General features: G+C 40.5%; 1 protein-coding gene across 3 annotated transcripts in view; it reads left to right on the forward strand.

The window, feature by feature from the left end:
- Nucleotides 1–14,486, forward strand: part of Pgm1 (phosphoglucomutase 1) — a 59,837-nt gene that overhangs the window by 20,852 nt on the left and 24,499 nt on the right. The window contains exons 1-3 of one of the 3 annotated variants that reach the window (XM_013020636.1): nucleotides 6,064–6,583; nucleotides 13,294–13,456; nucleotides 13,795–13,941. In XM_013020636.1, coding sequence (XP_012876090.1) covers nucleotides 6,284–6,583; nucleotides 13,294–13,456; nucleotides 13,795–13,941 — 610 coding nt within the window. In that variant the 5' untranslated portion in view covers nucleotides 6,064–6,283. Of the gene's footprint in view, nucleotides 1–6,063; nucleotides 6,584–6,729; nucleotides 6,768–13,293; nucleotides 13,457–13,794; nucleotides 13,942–14,486 lie in introns of those variants that run through there. The other 2 variants (XM_013020639.1, XM_013020637.1) reach the window with 2 other exon arrangements.

The raw sequence follows: 14,486 nt of genomic DNA on the forward strand, positions 1-14,486 counted from the left end.
TTGAGCCCACACCTCCCCTGTAAGCTCCTACACAAGCCCTTTTTACTTCTTTTTTACTGTCATGTCTCCTTCTACACCAAAAGTCAAAGGCGAAGGGGAGGGAAGTGCTTCTCTTCTTCCTGCCTGCCTAGGACAGCAGGGGGAAGCTGGCACAGGACTAGCAAACAGGAGCCATCACTACAGAGCCTCCATCAACAGTGAAGAGGGGTAGGTAGTTGCAAGTAACAGAAGCCTACTGAGATTCCAGGGAGCTGCCAAGAGGACTGGCTCCATGAGGCCTAGGGGCTCCTGGAAGCCAAGGCTGGCTTGGACAGGCAGCTCCCCACACAAGAGCTCCCGAGTCTGATGCAAGAGAAGCTCAGGCAGCTGCCATCTCTCATCTGTGTGTCTCCGCACATCTGCTTGGGGTTCCTCCTCCTGCTGACTCACTTGTCAGCCTACATTGAGTTTTTGTATATATGTGATTTTATTTATGAACTCATTTATTCAAGCTTTTAGGAGTGTTTCAAACTTACAAATCAAATGTTTGTTTTCTTCCAAAATCTTTTGTGTGGAGCTGGCTGCCAGTGGTGGCTTACATCTGTAATCCTAACTATTCAGGAGGTTGAAACAGAGAGGATAACTGTTCGAAGCCAGCCCAGGCAGGAAAGTCAGTGAGACTCTTATCTCCAGTTAACTACCAAAAAGCCAGAAGTGGAGGTGTGGCTTAAGTGGTAGAACACTAGCCTTGAGCACAAAAGCTTAGGAACAGTGCGGAGGCCCTGAGTTTAGCCCCAGGACCAACACAAACACACACAAAGATTCTTAGTATAACAAGATAACACATTCAAGTTGTTCTTGTGTTATCTGTAGTGGTAACAGCAGGTACTTGTGTGGGGTGTACGGTATCAGCCCAGTTGTTGGGGCATGGTTTTTGGTAAAGTCCTTTCACTTAATGTTAGAATTACACTTCTAAATGTACCTAAGTACGTGTTATTGTTACAATCACAAGATAAGCTAATATCACATATTTTTTCTTTTGTGTTCCATTCTTTGGCAGTACTGGGATTTGAACTCAGGGCCTCTTACTTGCTAGGCAGGCATTACACCACTGAGTTAGGCCATTAGCTCCCTTTTTTGCACTGTTTTTGTTTTGCTTTGTTTTTCAATAAGGTTTCGCTGCATACCTAGACTTCACTCTCCTCTTTATGCCTCCCTTGAAGATAAGATGACAGGCACACACCCCACTGTGTCAAGCTGTTGATTGAGAAGGGACCTTGCAAACCTTTTTATCTGGGCTAGCTTTGAACTGTAATCCTCCCTACCTTACCTAGAAGTCCAGAGTGCTCCTGAGTTTGAATTTTTTTTACCTGACATGGAAAGTTCCATACCTAACCTCATGACAGGTCACTGTCAAAGCGCAAACACACTAAAAAGATTGCATAAAATTACCTTCATGCTATGTATAATTGATGCATATTCTACATAAATTAATTTTATCTAGAATTCAGTTCCATCCCTAAGATCTGATCTAAGTATAGATATACAGATAACCCAGAATCCAGAAAAATCCAAAATACTTCTGGTCTTGAGAATTTCAGATATACTCTAACTTGATTTCTTATGTCTTTATACTAGGAGATAAACTTTGTCATCTTTGTAATTAATTATGAATCTATTTTTAAAATGTTCACTTTAAAAGAAAACATATGTTCGCTAACTTCAAGCGATTGGGATTTCCTTTTCTGGCTGAATGGGGATGATGTCAGCTGGATAAGGTGCATTTGGGCCAGGGGTCTGGATGTGGAGCTATTCTGGTCCAAACACTAGTGCCTTAGTGATTCTCGAGTGACTTGTATTCACAGAACATGTCACCTCATTCTCATGTCTGATGAATCTGAACCTGTACCTTAAAAAGATTCATCTAACCTATTTTCTGCTTGATTCTCTTCTGAATTCGTTTCTGATTCTTCCCATTTATCAGTGCCAGAACTCTTACACATGTATAAATGATCTCAAGTCACATCCCACTCATCTCCTTGTATCCTCATGTGTCATCTGGCTGTTGGTAACAGTTCTGTGGATATGTTCCTGACATGACTTTTCTTGCTCCCCCAGAACACCCCTAGTTTACTTGTCTTTCTGGTCTAAGGGCTAACTGGATCTACAGTTCTAAATTCCAAGAACAGCTTTGATCTGCTCCTGGGGATTATGCCCCAGAACTAGGGTCCCCTAGTAGAAACATGGCCCCAGGGCTCCATTTCTGTAGGATAGCGTAAGGGACAATTGTCAGAGAAGAGGACTGAGTAGAAGACGAGGTCAGACTACCGCTCTGTGAATGGACCTCCAGAGCAGTCCCCAGGTCACCACACCACCATGACAGTGGCTCCTTATGTGACTTCTTGAGAACACATCCTCTCTTCCCTGGGTTTCTGTCCCTGCTGTTCTTCAGAATGTGGGGGAAAAAAGATCATGGGTCATCTAACTGACAGAGACTTGGGTCTTGACACAGTCAGTGAGATAATAATCTTTACCAGTCTTCATCTTCTTGTGAGGCAGGTATTAAGATCCTACTTGAGAGGCATGGAGGAGTAAAGGTCAAGGGCTAAGATTTACTGACAATCTGTGGTGTGTTGGGCATACCACTGGGTGTTCCCAGGGTGGGTTACCCGTTTCCATGAGTGCGAGTTCCATTTTACAGGCTAGATTCAGTGAAATCACTTGTTCTGTAGCTAGGCTTATACACACAAGGGAAAAAAATGAAGGAAGGTGCTAAGGAGGAAGAGAGAAAAGAGGGAAGGGAGAAAAGGAGAACAGGAGGAAGGCAGGTGGAAGGGAGGGAGATGGATGGTCTATAGTTCCTGCTGCATCCACTAGGAAGGTATCGTTGCTGGTAAGAATGGAAGCCAACTCTTTGTGAGGCTGGAAATGAAGAGGTTCATAACTCTGCCATTTTGAAATTGATTGGACCCAAGACCAGTATGAAAGTTCCTTGTCTGAAGGGAGTAATCCTTAAATCCCCCATATGGTTTCAATGTAATTTGTGTCATTGTGAAGGAGTACTGGCAATGCAGGCGAATTCATTAGGCCAAATTGGGTTTGCTATGCTCGACAGTAACGTTTCTGAAGATGAAGTTTAACCTTTGCTGGAGAGCTGAAACAAATGAGTTTCTTAATAGCAGCCCCAGTTAGTCTCCATGTCTCGGGAAGCTTAATGTTTTTAATGCCTTTTCTTTTTTACCATACTTCACAGTCCATCTAATATTGCTGCTTCTGGTAATATTTTTATATGGGGTTGAGTTCTATAGTGTCCATAAAATTATGACTCAAGCCCATTTTTAGAATAGAAGCTTTTCTGCAGTAAGAACGAACATCCTTCTGGCTTGCATATTGACAAACAACAGGCCAGACATATGCAGTTGCTCAAAATGATGCTCTCATAGTTCTTAAGAAAGAGCTTTACCCGAGAGTAGCAGACCACCAGCAGAGAACATGCTAGAATGTGATGAGAAGCTTTGGTGGGGGATGTTGGAACCCTTTTGTGCCCAAGTACCCCCAAATTTCCCTTGGGATTCTGAGATCTCATTAAGAAAACATAACAATTACATGGTTGGGTTGCTTTGTTATTCCAATGAAGAGATTATTGGAATATTTCATAAATCTGGATCTCTTATTGACACATATGACAGCCACATTGGCAAGCCTGTATAAAACTAGAGGAAACTTGGCACACAACTTCAAAAGTATAAATTTAAAAATGTATTTGTATTAAGTTGAAAACTGTGGTTATATAGCTTGTAATAATGTAAGCTTGCTTTTAAAATTCATTTCTAAGGAATTTTCTTTTGAAAACTCATTAAGAGCCCTATTATAAACTGTAAAAATGTAGGTTTTGTTTTTTTTTTGTCTGACTGGTTTTAGTTGAATAGTGGTGTGAATTTTCTATGTCTTGAGGGATTCTCTGCACATGAACTGTCCTGCCTGTCATTTGCAGGGGCCTAGGCGCTCTTGCCAATATCCTGCTTTCTCCTGATTAGTTCTTCTGGTCCTATGCAGAGCAAGCCCCACAAAACAGGGTGCTGCTCCCTCACATAGGCAGTTCGCCACCTCCAGAGCCTGTACACTGGCAGAACTTGCTTTACATGTTAGGAGGAAAGCAGTTTTGGCTTAAGGGAGGTCTCTCTTTACTTAAAAACTTTGGTTCTTTGGTGCATGTCACTCTCCAAACATGGGATGTGACTAGTTTTGGTTTACTTTTGAAGAATCTGTAACAAGTTCAAAACATGGACAACAGAGCTACTGTATTTAGTTTTGTTTTGTGCGGGTTCTGGGGATTAAACTCAGAGCCTCATGTTGTCACTTGTCTTTTTTTTTTTTTTTTTTTAACTCAAGGCTGATGCTGTACCACTTTAGCCACGTTTCCAGTATAGCATTTTTTTTCTGGTTAATTGGAGATGGAATCTCTCAGACTTTTCTGCCTGGGCTGGCTTTGAACCTTGATCTTTGGATTTCAATCTCCTGAACAGCTATGATTATAGGAGTAAGCCACTGGCGCTCTAGCTACAATGGAGCTTCTTGACTTTTCTTTTTTTCCTTTTAGCACTGGAGATTGAATTCAATGCCTTGAGCTTGTTAAGCAGGTTCCCTACTGCTTGAGCCATACCTCCAGTCCAGCAGAGCTTCTTAATTGACAGTTGGACCAAGTAAAAAACACATCTGTAGGGGCTGGAGGTTTAGCCCAGCGGAAGGGCGCCCGCCTGGCGCGCACAAGGCCCTGGGTTCAGTCCTCAGCCCTGGAAAAAAAAAAAAAGAACACATCTGTATATAAAAAACAGATTATTAAGAAATCTCAGCTGGGCTGGTGGTGGCTCATGTCTGTAATCCTAACTACTTAGGAAGCTGAGATCTGAGGATAGCAGTTCAAATCCAGCCTGGGCAGGAAAGTCCATGAGACTCTTATCTACAATTAATCACCAGAAAACCAGAAGCCATACTGTGGCTCAAATTGGTAGAGTGCTAGCCTTGAGCAAAAAAGCTCAGGGATAGCATCCAGTCCCTGAGTTCAAGCCCTACAACTGACTGAAAAAAGAAAAAGAGAAAAAGAAAATCTCAAAGATCAAATAGAATTTTGTAATACATTCAGTTTGGTAAAATGTTTTTAAACAGTTTTGCTTTCAGAAATGCAAAAGACAAACTGCTTCACTAAAATTGTTTTCTTAAAAGTCAGATGTGTTTCAAACAGTTTTTTAAAAGAATGTTTTAAAAATGAATCTTACATTCCTATCATTTTTCTAAATATAATAACCTCATGTACTCGTGAAAACATGTATCTTTCATCTCTCTCCCCTCAACTCTTGTTTTTATACTTCTCAAAGATTTGATAGATTCTCATCATGTTCCTTGGTAAATTTAAGGGAATGGTCAAGCTGTTGGCCATTCAACATATTTATATGTATCTCTTCTTCTAGACTTGAGTACTTACTATTGGTTATTTTTATTTTTTTTAATCTCTGAGTATTGACCTCTTCCTCCCCCACCTCCTGATCTTGGCATGCTAGCTTCTTTGCCAGTGAAGAGATTGGAATAAACTTGTCACCATTGAGCTGTATACCCAGCCCTATTCTTAGTGGCCATTGAATAAGTTTGTTCTGTTAGATGATTGTTTTTCACCTACTATTTGTGGTTATATGTGGGAAATAAAAAGTCCTTTGGGTATCACAATGAGTGAAATAAGGAAACCAAGAGTCATGAGATCCCTCACTTCCATTTTAAGCTTGACCTTTAGCTTGCTAGGTGGCAGGGAGCAACTTTAGCTACAGATGGCCTTCTCAGTGCTCCATGCCCAGAGGCTGGCTCCAGTTTAAGAGGCAGCAGGGGCAGTGAGAGGTGCACCTGCTGTCTTTTTCACTAACCTGCTTGTTGGGACTGTAGCCGCTCTGTCTGAGAGTGGAGTCTGGCAGTCTTTGGTGACTGTAACTGAAGGCCGGCAGTACTCTTGGAACTCTCTCTGTCCTAACAGGGAGATGAGACAAAAATAATTGAAGAATATCTGGCATAGTTGTGTGGGCAGAAGTAGCCTCACTGAAACAGCTTTGAAGATTTACTTTGTGCACGGCTGTAGGTGGGTATGTGGCTCAAATGGGACAAAACCCACACGGAATTAACCAAGCTTTCTCATTGAGAGTGATCGTGTAGGCAAAACCTGTATGCTAGTTCCTCAGACGACACCGTGGCAGCTTCATGTTGGACAGACTATCTGAGAGAATCTCAGCTGCATCCTGGAACCAAGTGGTGTAAATGAAAGATGAGTGATTTTGAAGAATGGATTTCTGGGAAATATAGGAAAATGGAAGAAGGTCCTCTCCCTCTGTTGACTTTTGCTACAGCTCCTTACCATGACCAGAAACCAGGAACAAGTGGATTACGGAAGAAAACTTACTATTTTGAAGCAAAGCCATGTTATCTGGAGAATTTCATCCAGAGTCTGTTCTTTTCCATAGACCTAAAAGATCGCCAGGGATCATCAATGGTGGTCGGTGGAGATGGGCGGTATTTTAATAAATCAGCAATAGAAACAATAGTGCAGATGGCAGCTGCCAATGGGGTTGGTATACAATCAGTATTGTTTTATCTCTAGCTCTCCAAATAACCTCTTAATTCTGCAGTAAGATACAACTATCCAAAGATGGGCACATAGTCTACAGCTCAATTCTACTAACAGCCACTTAGGTTTCATTGTGACTTCAGCCATTGAACGTTGTGAAAATACTCCAGAATTATCTGGGAACGTAAGTTCCACTGTGTATGTGTTGTGCTGTGGTCCTGTTGTTTCAAAATACCTGTTGCTTTTCTGACATTTACAGCACATTCCTGGCCTTAAGCTTTTGTGTCTGTTTTCCAACTGGCTTCTAGGGCACTCCTATGTAAGAGAGTTGTCCTGAATGATGAGAAGAGAAGGATTTTGTTATACTTTCTATGGCTTCCTTGTTGAAGTTCAGTCATTTATCAAACAGGAAAACAAAAACCAAAGCATGTTGTTGTTTATGAAGCCTGGTAGTCATGTAGAAATGCTAGGAAGGGAATGGGAAATTTTAGATGTGAGCCTTTCAAAAGGGATTTACTTATAAGACCCTGGACACAAAGAAGCCTGGTGCATGGTGAATTTGTGCAGTAGGATAAGATAACAACTAGAATATAACCAGGCTCACTAGAACTCTGCATCATGAAAAAAAAATGTGTTGGCTGGATTATTAAGCAAATCAGAAGGAATATTGCACCAGAACACATTGATCTTGATAACCTAACAATTTGCACAGCCTGCTAAGTTATAGGAGTGAGCATCAGTACATGGCTGGCTCTGCTCTGCAGATTCCTCTGTGGGACCAAAGATAGATTTTTAGTGTTTTAGATAATGCTTAGCAAGAGTTTTCAGCACACAGTCCTTTGGTACCTGTAAATTTTAAAAGATTCAGATTCTGAGAACATAAAATTTAGCATTACAATCCAGTGTGTTAGGCATTCACTTTCAGTCTATCTCAATAATACACCAAGCAGGTGTTTATAAAAACCCAAGTTAAAAAAAAATCCCACCAAATTAAACTTAAAAAATGTTTGTGATTCATTGTCTATAATATGAAGTTTCCTTTGAGGTTTTAGAATTTGAATGCCTCTCATGTAAAAATTGCTGATAAAGCACCCAAATATGAAATTATTATGAAGCATACCACATTTTTAAGATAAAATGTGACATGCCGTAAATTTCATTTTTGAGGAGGGCTGCACAGGGAATGGTATTAAGATGCTTTTAATCTTTTGAGAGGGACAAATGGAACATTATTTCTCCGCATATATCTAGACTGTTGAGTGGATCTGGTACACTGTCCACTTTGCTATGATATATTTGGCTTCATTTCATTTTTGTGTGGGGCAGAAGGATGTGGATGAGGTGGTCGGAATATGTAATTTAGGCAGGCCCTATAGGCTAGCTCAGATTTACTATCTGGAGGTTTGCTAAATAATGCAATTCCGTGATAATAATTGACTAAGTATGGTAACTGCCTATTTGTTAGGATTGTGGCAGCCCAAGTGATATTTTCACATCTTTTCAAGGACATTCCTTATTAAAGAATGGCATTGCATTTAAAGCGGTCATGCAATCCATCTGAATTACTTGAAACATTTAGTGGATAGATAAAGCACATTAACCTGATTAAAAAAAAAAAACCAACAACCTCTGGAATTCTTAAAGGTTGGGTTTCTTCTTCTTGTAACATATCCTATATTCTGTTTGAATAGCCTCTTGGTTGTGGGCACTACAAGAAAACAATAACAATAACAAACAATAACTCTTGCCACAGATTTGGGCAAAAGGTAGTGTTCTTCACCCCTAACCTCACTTGCTCTGCTCATGGGCCAATCCGTGAGGGCTTTTCAAACTGAACTAAATAGAGAGCATTTTATTTTCTCCTCTTAATATTCTTTTTATCTGGTGCATTTATTAGCTGTAGAATATAATTAGCTTTCACTAGAAATTTCTCTTTGTTCTCATTTGCATAGAACTGTCTACTTTTACAGGACATTTTAATGTACCCAATAAATCACCAGTGGGCTCCATTTAGAATATAGGGGTCTCACTCAGTTCCAAGAGCTTTGAACTTGGAAGGAAATTTAAAACTCAGACAAGAACCATGTGTGTGACCAGCAAAACAAAGAAATTTGGCTTGATTTTTTTTTCTAATGAGACATGAAAACACCATGCCCTATTTTCAATTAGAAGGAAAATTTAAAACTTTGCTCTTTGTCATGCTTGATTATGGACCAAAGTTTGACTTTGGGTAACAGTGAGGTACCCATTTAGGGGGTGACATGTGAGTCATGAGGAAGGGAATGATGGGAGAAGAGGCTGGGGGAATCATGATGAACTTGGGAGCTAGGAAGAGTAGCATTCATATAACATCAGACTCATCATTTTAACCATTTTCAGTTCAGGGGTAGTCATTACCATTTCAGTGTTGGGTAGCCATCCTCACTATCCATCTCCAGAAGTATTTCATCAGTGTCTCCCTGTTCTTCCTCCCTCCAGTCTCTGGCCACTTCAGTTCTACTTTCTATTTCTGTTAAGTTGCCTTTCTAGGACCCCCTTCTAAGTGGTATTATTCAAGACTTGCTCTTAAGTGTCTGGATTATTTCCCTGAGTATAATGGATTCAAGCTTCATCCATGGATGAGAATTTTATTCTCTTTTTGAGTTTCAAAAAGAATATCCCACATATGTCCATCCAGGCACAACCATGTCTATAGATAAGCAATGCCATCTTTGAATACAGTAACAGATTTATAAGCCAATTTAATTTTAGTAAGAACATAGTTTACCATATTAACCACTGCCTACATAGTTCAACAGTTTCAACTGTACTCACATAGTTCTGCAGCAGATCTGAAGAACTTTTTCATCTTGCCAAGCTGATGAAACTCTACACTCACTGAATAGCAGTTCTCCATTTCATCCTCCCCTGAGTCTCTGGAAACCATCATTGTCCTTTCTGTTTCTATTATTTTGACTGTTTTAGATACCTCATGTAAGTGGAATCCTGCAGTATGTGTCTCTTTGTAACCAGCTGATTTCACTCAGTATCTTATGCTCAAGGTTTCTCCACATTGTAGTATGTGACATGATCTCTCTCTCTCTCTCTCTCTCTCTCTTTCTCTCTCTCTCTCTCTCTGTGCCAGTGTTAGGGCTTGACCTCAGGGCCTGGGCACTGTCCCTGAGCTTCTTTTGCTCAAGGCTAGCACTCTACCACCAGAGCCACAGCACCACTTCTAGGTTTTTCTGTTTATGTGTTACTGAGGAATCGAACCCAGGGCTTCATGCATGCCAGACAAGCACTCTACCACCAAGCCATATTCCCAGCCAAATTCCTTTCTCTTTTATTTATTATTATTTTGTTGTTGTTAGTCGTGGGGCTTGACCACTGGGCCTGGGCGCTGTCACTCAGCTTTTTATCTCAAGGCTAGTGCTCTACCACTTGAGCCACAACACCACTTCCGGCTTTTTCTACTTATGTGGTGCTAAAGAATCGAACCCAGGGCCTTATACATGCAAGGGAAGCACTCTACCACTGAGCCACCTTCCCAGCTCCTTTCTCTTTTAAAACCTACATTATTTCTTCACATTCCTGCTGATCAACTCTGTGTGTAACATCCTCTAAACTGATTTCTTTCTCTTGTAATTCCATGTTGTATCTGTGCCATATTTTGTTTAGCTGTTCATCTGATGAAAGATATTTGTGTTCCCGCTTTGGGCTATTATAATACTGCTGTAAACATTGGTATGTGAGTGCCTTAAGTCTGGCTTTCATTTCTTTAGGGACATCCTGAAAGTCACATTTCTGTATCACGCAGTGTAAGGAAGATTTTTGAGAAGAGGTACACAGAGTTATATTTAGAAATATGAAGGAGGTAGTCCAGAGTAGGTGAGATGGATTCAACCTGGAAGATTGTATGAGGGACTGTTACAATGGTCTAGGCATCTTTAAGGGAAGGAAGGTGATATGGAGTAAAACTTCCCCTATGTTAGATTGAGATATAATATTCCTGAGGGAGATTTGTAGAAGGATGCCCTGAAAGAGGGAAGTATATTCACCAAATATACCTTGGGCTACTTCTTGTTTTGTTTTTGTTTTTTGTTTTGTTTTTTGGGGGGGCGGTCTGGTCGTGGGGCCTGAACTCTGGGCCTGGGCACTGTCCCTCAGCTCTTCAGCTCAAGGCTAGTACTCTACCACTTGAGCCACAGCGCCACTTCCGGCTTTTTTCTTTTTGCTTATGTGGTGCTGGTGAATTGAACCCAGGGCCTCATGCATGCAAGGCAAGCACTCTACCACTGAGCCACCTTCCCAACCCCTTATGTTTCTTTCTTATACTTCCCCTGGCATAATTCCCTCTACTGCAGATCTCACCATAAGAAATTATGGAATAAAGGAGTGAGTCTGGCAGTGTAGCTTAATGTTCATCATCTTCTTCTTCCACACATACAGTTTCTAGATAACTCATGAGCTCTTCTGGTTGGTTAAATGGTCACTGCTAAGTCCCTCTTATAGAATTCTGGAACTACCAATCTCTAAACCTTTAATCTCCTGGAAAGGATTTCAGTGCCTTTTCCACCGTGACTAACCTGCTGTTTGATCTTGTCATATCATCTCCCGACACTGTCATGGCACCCTTCCATGAGTGCTTATTGCTATCAGGGTTGAATGGGTACGAGAGTGAAGGAATGAGAAGGACCATAATAACTGGCTGTGGTACTTGGGAGCAACAATTATAAGAATGGACTAAAAATGCTATGAGATGTACAAAGCAGATGGTAGCTCAGTACTAACCATCACTATGGATTCTGTATCATCTGTTGTTTCCTCTAGCCTCTAACAGAGCCTGCATGTAGCACCTATCCTTCTGGTTACCTCTTCCTGGGGTGGCAGGATGTAGCAAATGCCTTAGGGAAGCTGCGATAAAAATTGTTGAGAGATAGACAAATGGGAGCCCAGAGGTGATGGAAATAAACCAACTGTTTCCTGGGAAATTCTTGGTAGTGGGGGAAGGACAAGGATGTCAAGTTTTCAATGACCTGTACTGAAGCGTGAGGGTAGTGGCAAAGTTAATAGTCTCAGAAAAACATTCTTCAGGAAATCCAGATGTCCAGTGGCCAGATGTCTAATGGCATTGTGTGTGTCCAAATATCTCATGGCAGTGTGTGTGTGTGTGTTGTGTTATAGATTGAATCCAGAATTAGTGCATGCTTAGCAGTCATGCTATCATTCAGTCTATACCTGAAGCCCTTTATTTTTGTTTTTATTTTGCAAATTCTCTTTTACTTTCCATTTTTAAATATTTTTATTATCTTTAAGAAGTTATACAAAGGAATGTTCATTCAGCTGAGCAGTTTATGAATACAGTGTGTCTTGATCAATGTTATCTCCTTCAACATTTGCACCCATTCCTCCTAACCCTTCCCTCACTCTTTTTAACTTTTTAGCATATTTCTTAATTTCATAGGAGTTTTGAGTGCATTCTCCCTCTTCTCTTTATTCATCTACTCCCTTCCCTTCATCCCCCCCTCACCCCTTTCAAGTGCCCATTTCCTGGTGTTTATTTTGTTGAACTGTGATTTTTGCCTTTCTAAGGAATTATACTGTGTTCTCCTCTGAATCTACCACATTTCAGTTTATACACTTGCATATACTTGCATTCCACCCAGTGTGTTTACTTAAATATTTCTAAACTAATTTTAGCTTCCACATATGAGAGAAAACATGCAACCTTTGAGACAAGATTTCATTGACCTTTGCCAGGGTGGGGCTGGAACTCAAAATTCTGCCTACACCTTGCATATAGTCAGGATTACAGATGTGTGCCACCTTCCTGGCTCTCTAGTGGCACTTTCCACATTAGAAACACATCTTCTACCATCAAGTCATTTCTTCAACCATATTTATCTTGGGGGAAAGGGGCCAAAAGAAATAACTAATGGAAAAAATTTAAACATTCCTGTCCCTGTCTTCTCTCAGAAAGGAGAATGTAGGAAAGGCAAAACTCCAAGATTATAAGTCTTTTTCATATAGCAGTCCCATCTTCTCCAAGCTAAAAGAATTGACAAAACTTGCAACCTGGGTTATGTTGAAATAGATGTAAATTACTGTCATTGTAGCAAAGGAAGAGGCAGGCTGATAACATCTGTGAAGTAAGGAAGTAAGGAATGCAGCAAAAGCCCAAGCTGTTGTCCCACTGCATGAAAAATCCCAAGTTGATTGGATACTACATTTATAACGTGCATTATAGATTATGATTTATAATGTTTGATCTATTTAGTTTTAAAGAATCTTATATTACAAAAGCTTTCTTTTTGGGTCAAATCCCTTTAACTAGCCCAACCTGTAACATTTTCCCCATTGTGGGTTGAAAGTATGACTGGGTTGATTAAAAATGTGGGCCTTCTCACTATTCTTTAGTATATCTAACTTATGAACCAGCTCTGGAAAGGCTCTGTTATGCTTTCCTGCCAGAGTCTTACAGCACCCCCAGACCACACACTGTTCTAAAACTACAAAGTCCCCAAAAAGCTTTCTGAAGGAATGTCTTTGTTCAACAACATTGATTCTATTTCAGTAATATGATGGAGACATTCAGGATGTAGATGTTCACAATGAAAATATTTTCTGGTCAAACAATGTTTGGTTTGTCCATTTTCTTATTGCTTTGGTATTTTCATGTGATAGCTCTGGATTTATGGGCTGTTCAAGGGTGTACTCTGGATTTCTTCTAGATTGGTCGCTTGGTTATTGGACAGAATGGAATTCTCTCCACTCCTGCTGTATCTTGCATCATTAGGAAAATTAAAGCCATTGGTGGGATCATCCTAACAGCCAGTCACAACCCAGGAGGACCTAATGGAGATTTTGGAATCAAGTTCAATATTTCTAATGGAGGTAAGCTGACTGTTATCTTGAGATATCTTTTATATTGAGTTTTATATTGAGTTGATAAACCAGTACCAGAAGCCTTGGGGGCCATGGTTCTCACTCTCCTTTGCAAGGAATCTTTGCTTTTTTTTTTTTTTTTTTGTGACATTGAAATGCTTCTCCTTCCATTGTACCTGAATAGGACCAACCATCACAAACATTTTCTGTTAGAAAAATCCTGTTACTCTGCTGTGTGAGTGAAGCAATTGTCAGTGTGTTAGGGAAGAAGAACCTGAAACTTTGGAGGTTTTCTATTTTCAGGTGAACCATATAGAATGGCTCATTGTTTACGATTTGATTTCCAGGTCCTGCTCCAGAAGCAATCACTGACAAAATTTTCCAAATCAGCAAGACTATTGAGGAATATGCAATTTGCCCTGACCTGAATATAGACCTCGGTGTTTTGGGAAAGCAGCAGTTTGACTTGGAAAACAAGTTCAAGCCCTTCACAGGCATGGTTATTTCTTCTTCCTGCTCATCTCTATTCAGATTTGAGCAATTTTCCTTTCATGATTTTATTAAAGTGGCTCTATGGATTTGGAAAGATGGTAGACACTATGTTTTAAATGTATTAATTTATAATCAGGTTTGGAATTAACTTTCACCAGTCCAGAGATTTGAGCTCTCTGAGCTTGTGACTTAGGTATAACTCATTCCCAAATTTCCCAAGGGTTCATTTCCACAAGCAAACCAAATGGCTTTGCTGTGTGCCATAGGCTCATACCTGTAATCCTAGCTACTAAGGAAGCTGAGATCTGAGGATCATGATTTGAAGTCATAAGTGGAGCTGTGGCTGAAGTGGTAGAACACTAGCCCTGAGCAAAAAAAGAAGCCCAGGGACAGACACCTAGGCCCCAAATTCAAGTCCCAGGATTTGCACATGCATGTGTGTGGGCGCATGTGCACGTGCACACATACACCTTCACACCTCCCCCAAAACAAAGTGGCTTTGACTAGGAGACTGGGAGATCACTGTGATTGAGCTCTTCCTGTACCC

This window comes from Dipodomys ordii, unplaced genomic scaffold (assembly GCF_000151885.1).
Source record: "Dipodomys ordii isolate 6190 unplaced genomic scaffold, Dord_2.0 Scaffold51, whole genome shotgun sequence".
NCBI lineage: Eukaryota > Metazoa > Chordata > Mammalia > Rodentia > Heteromyidae > Dipodomys > Dipodomys ordii.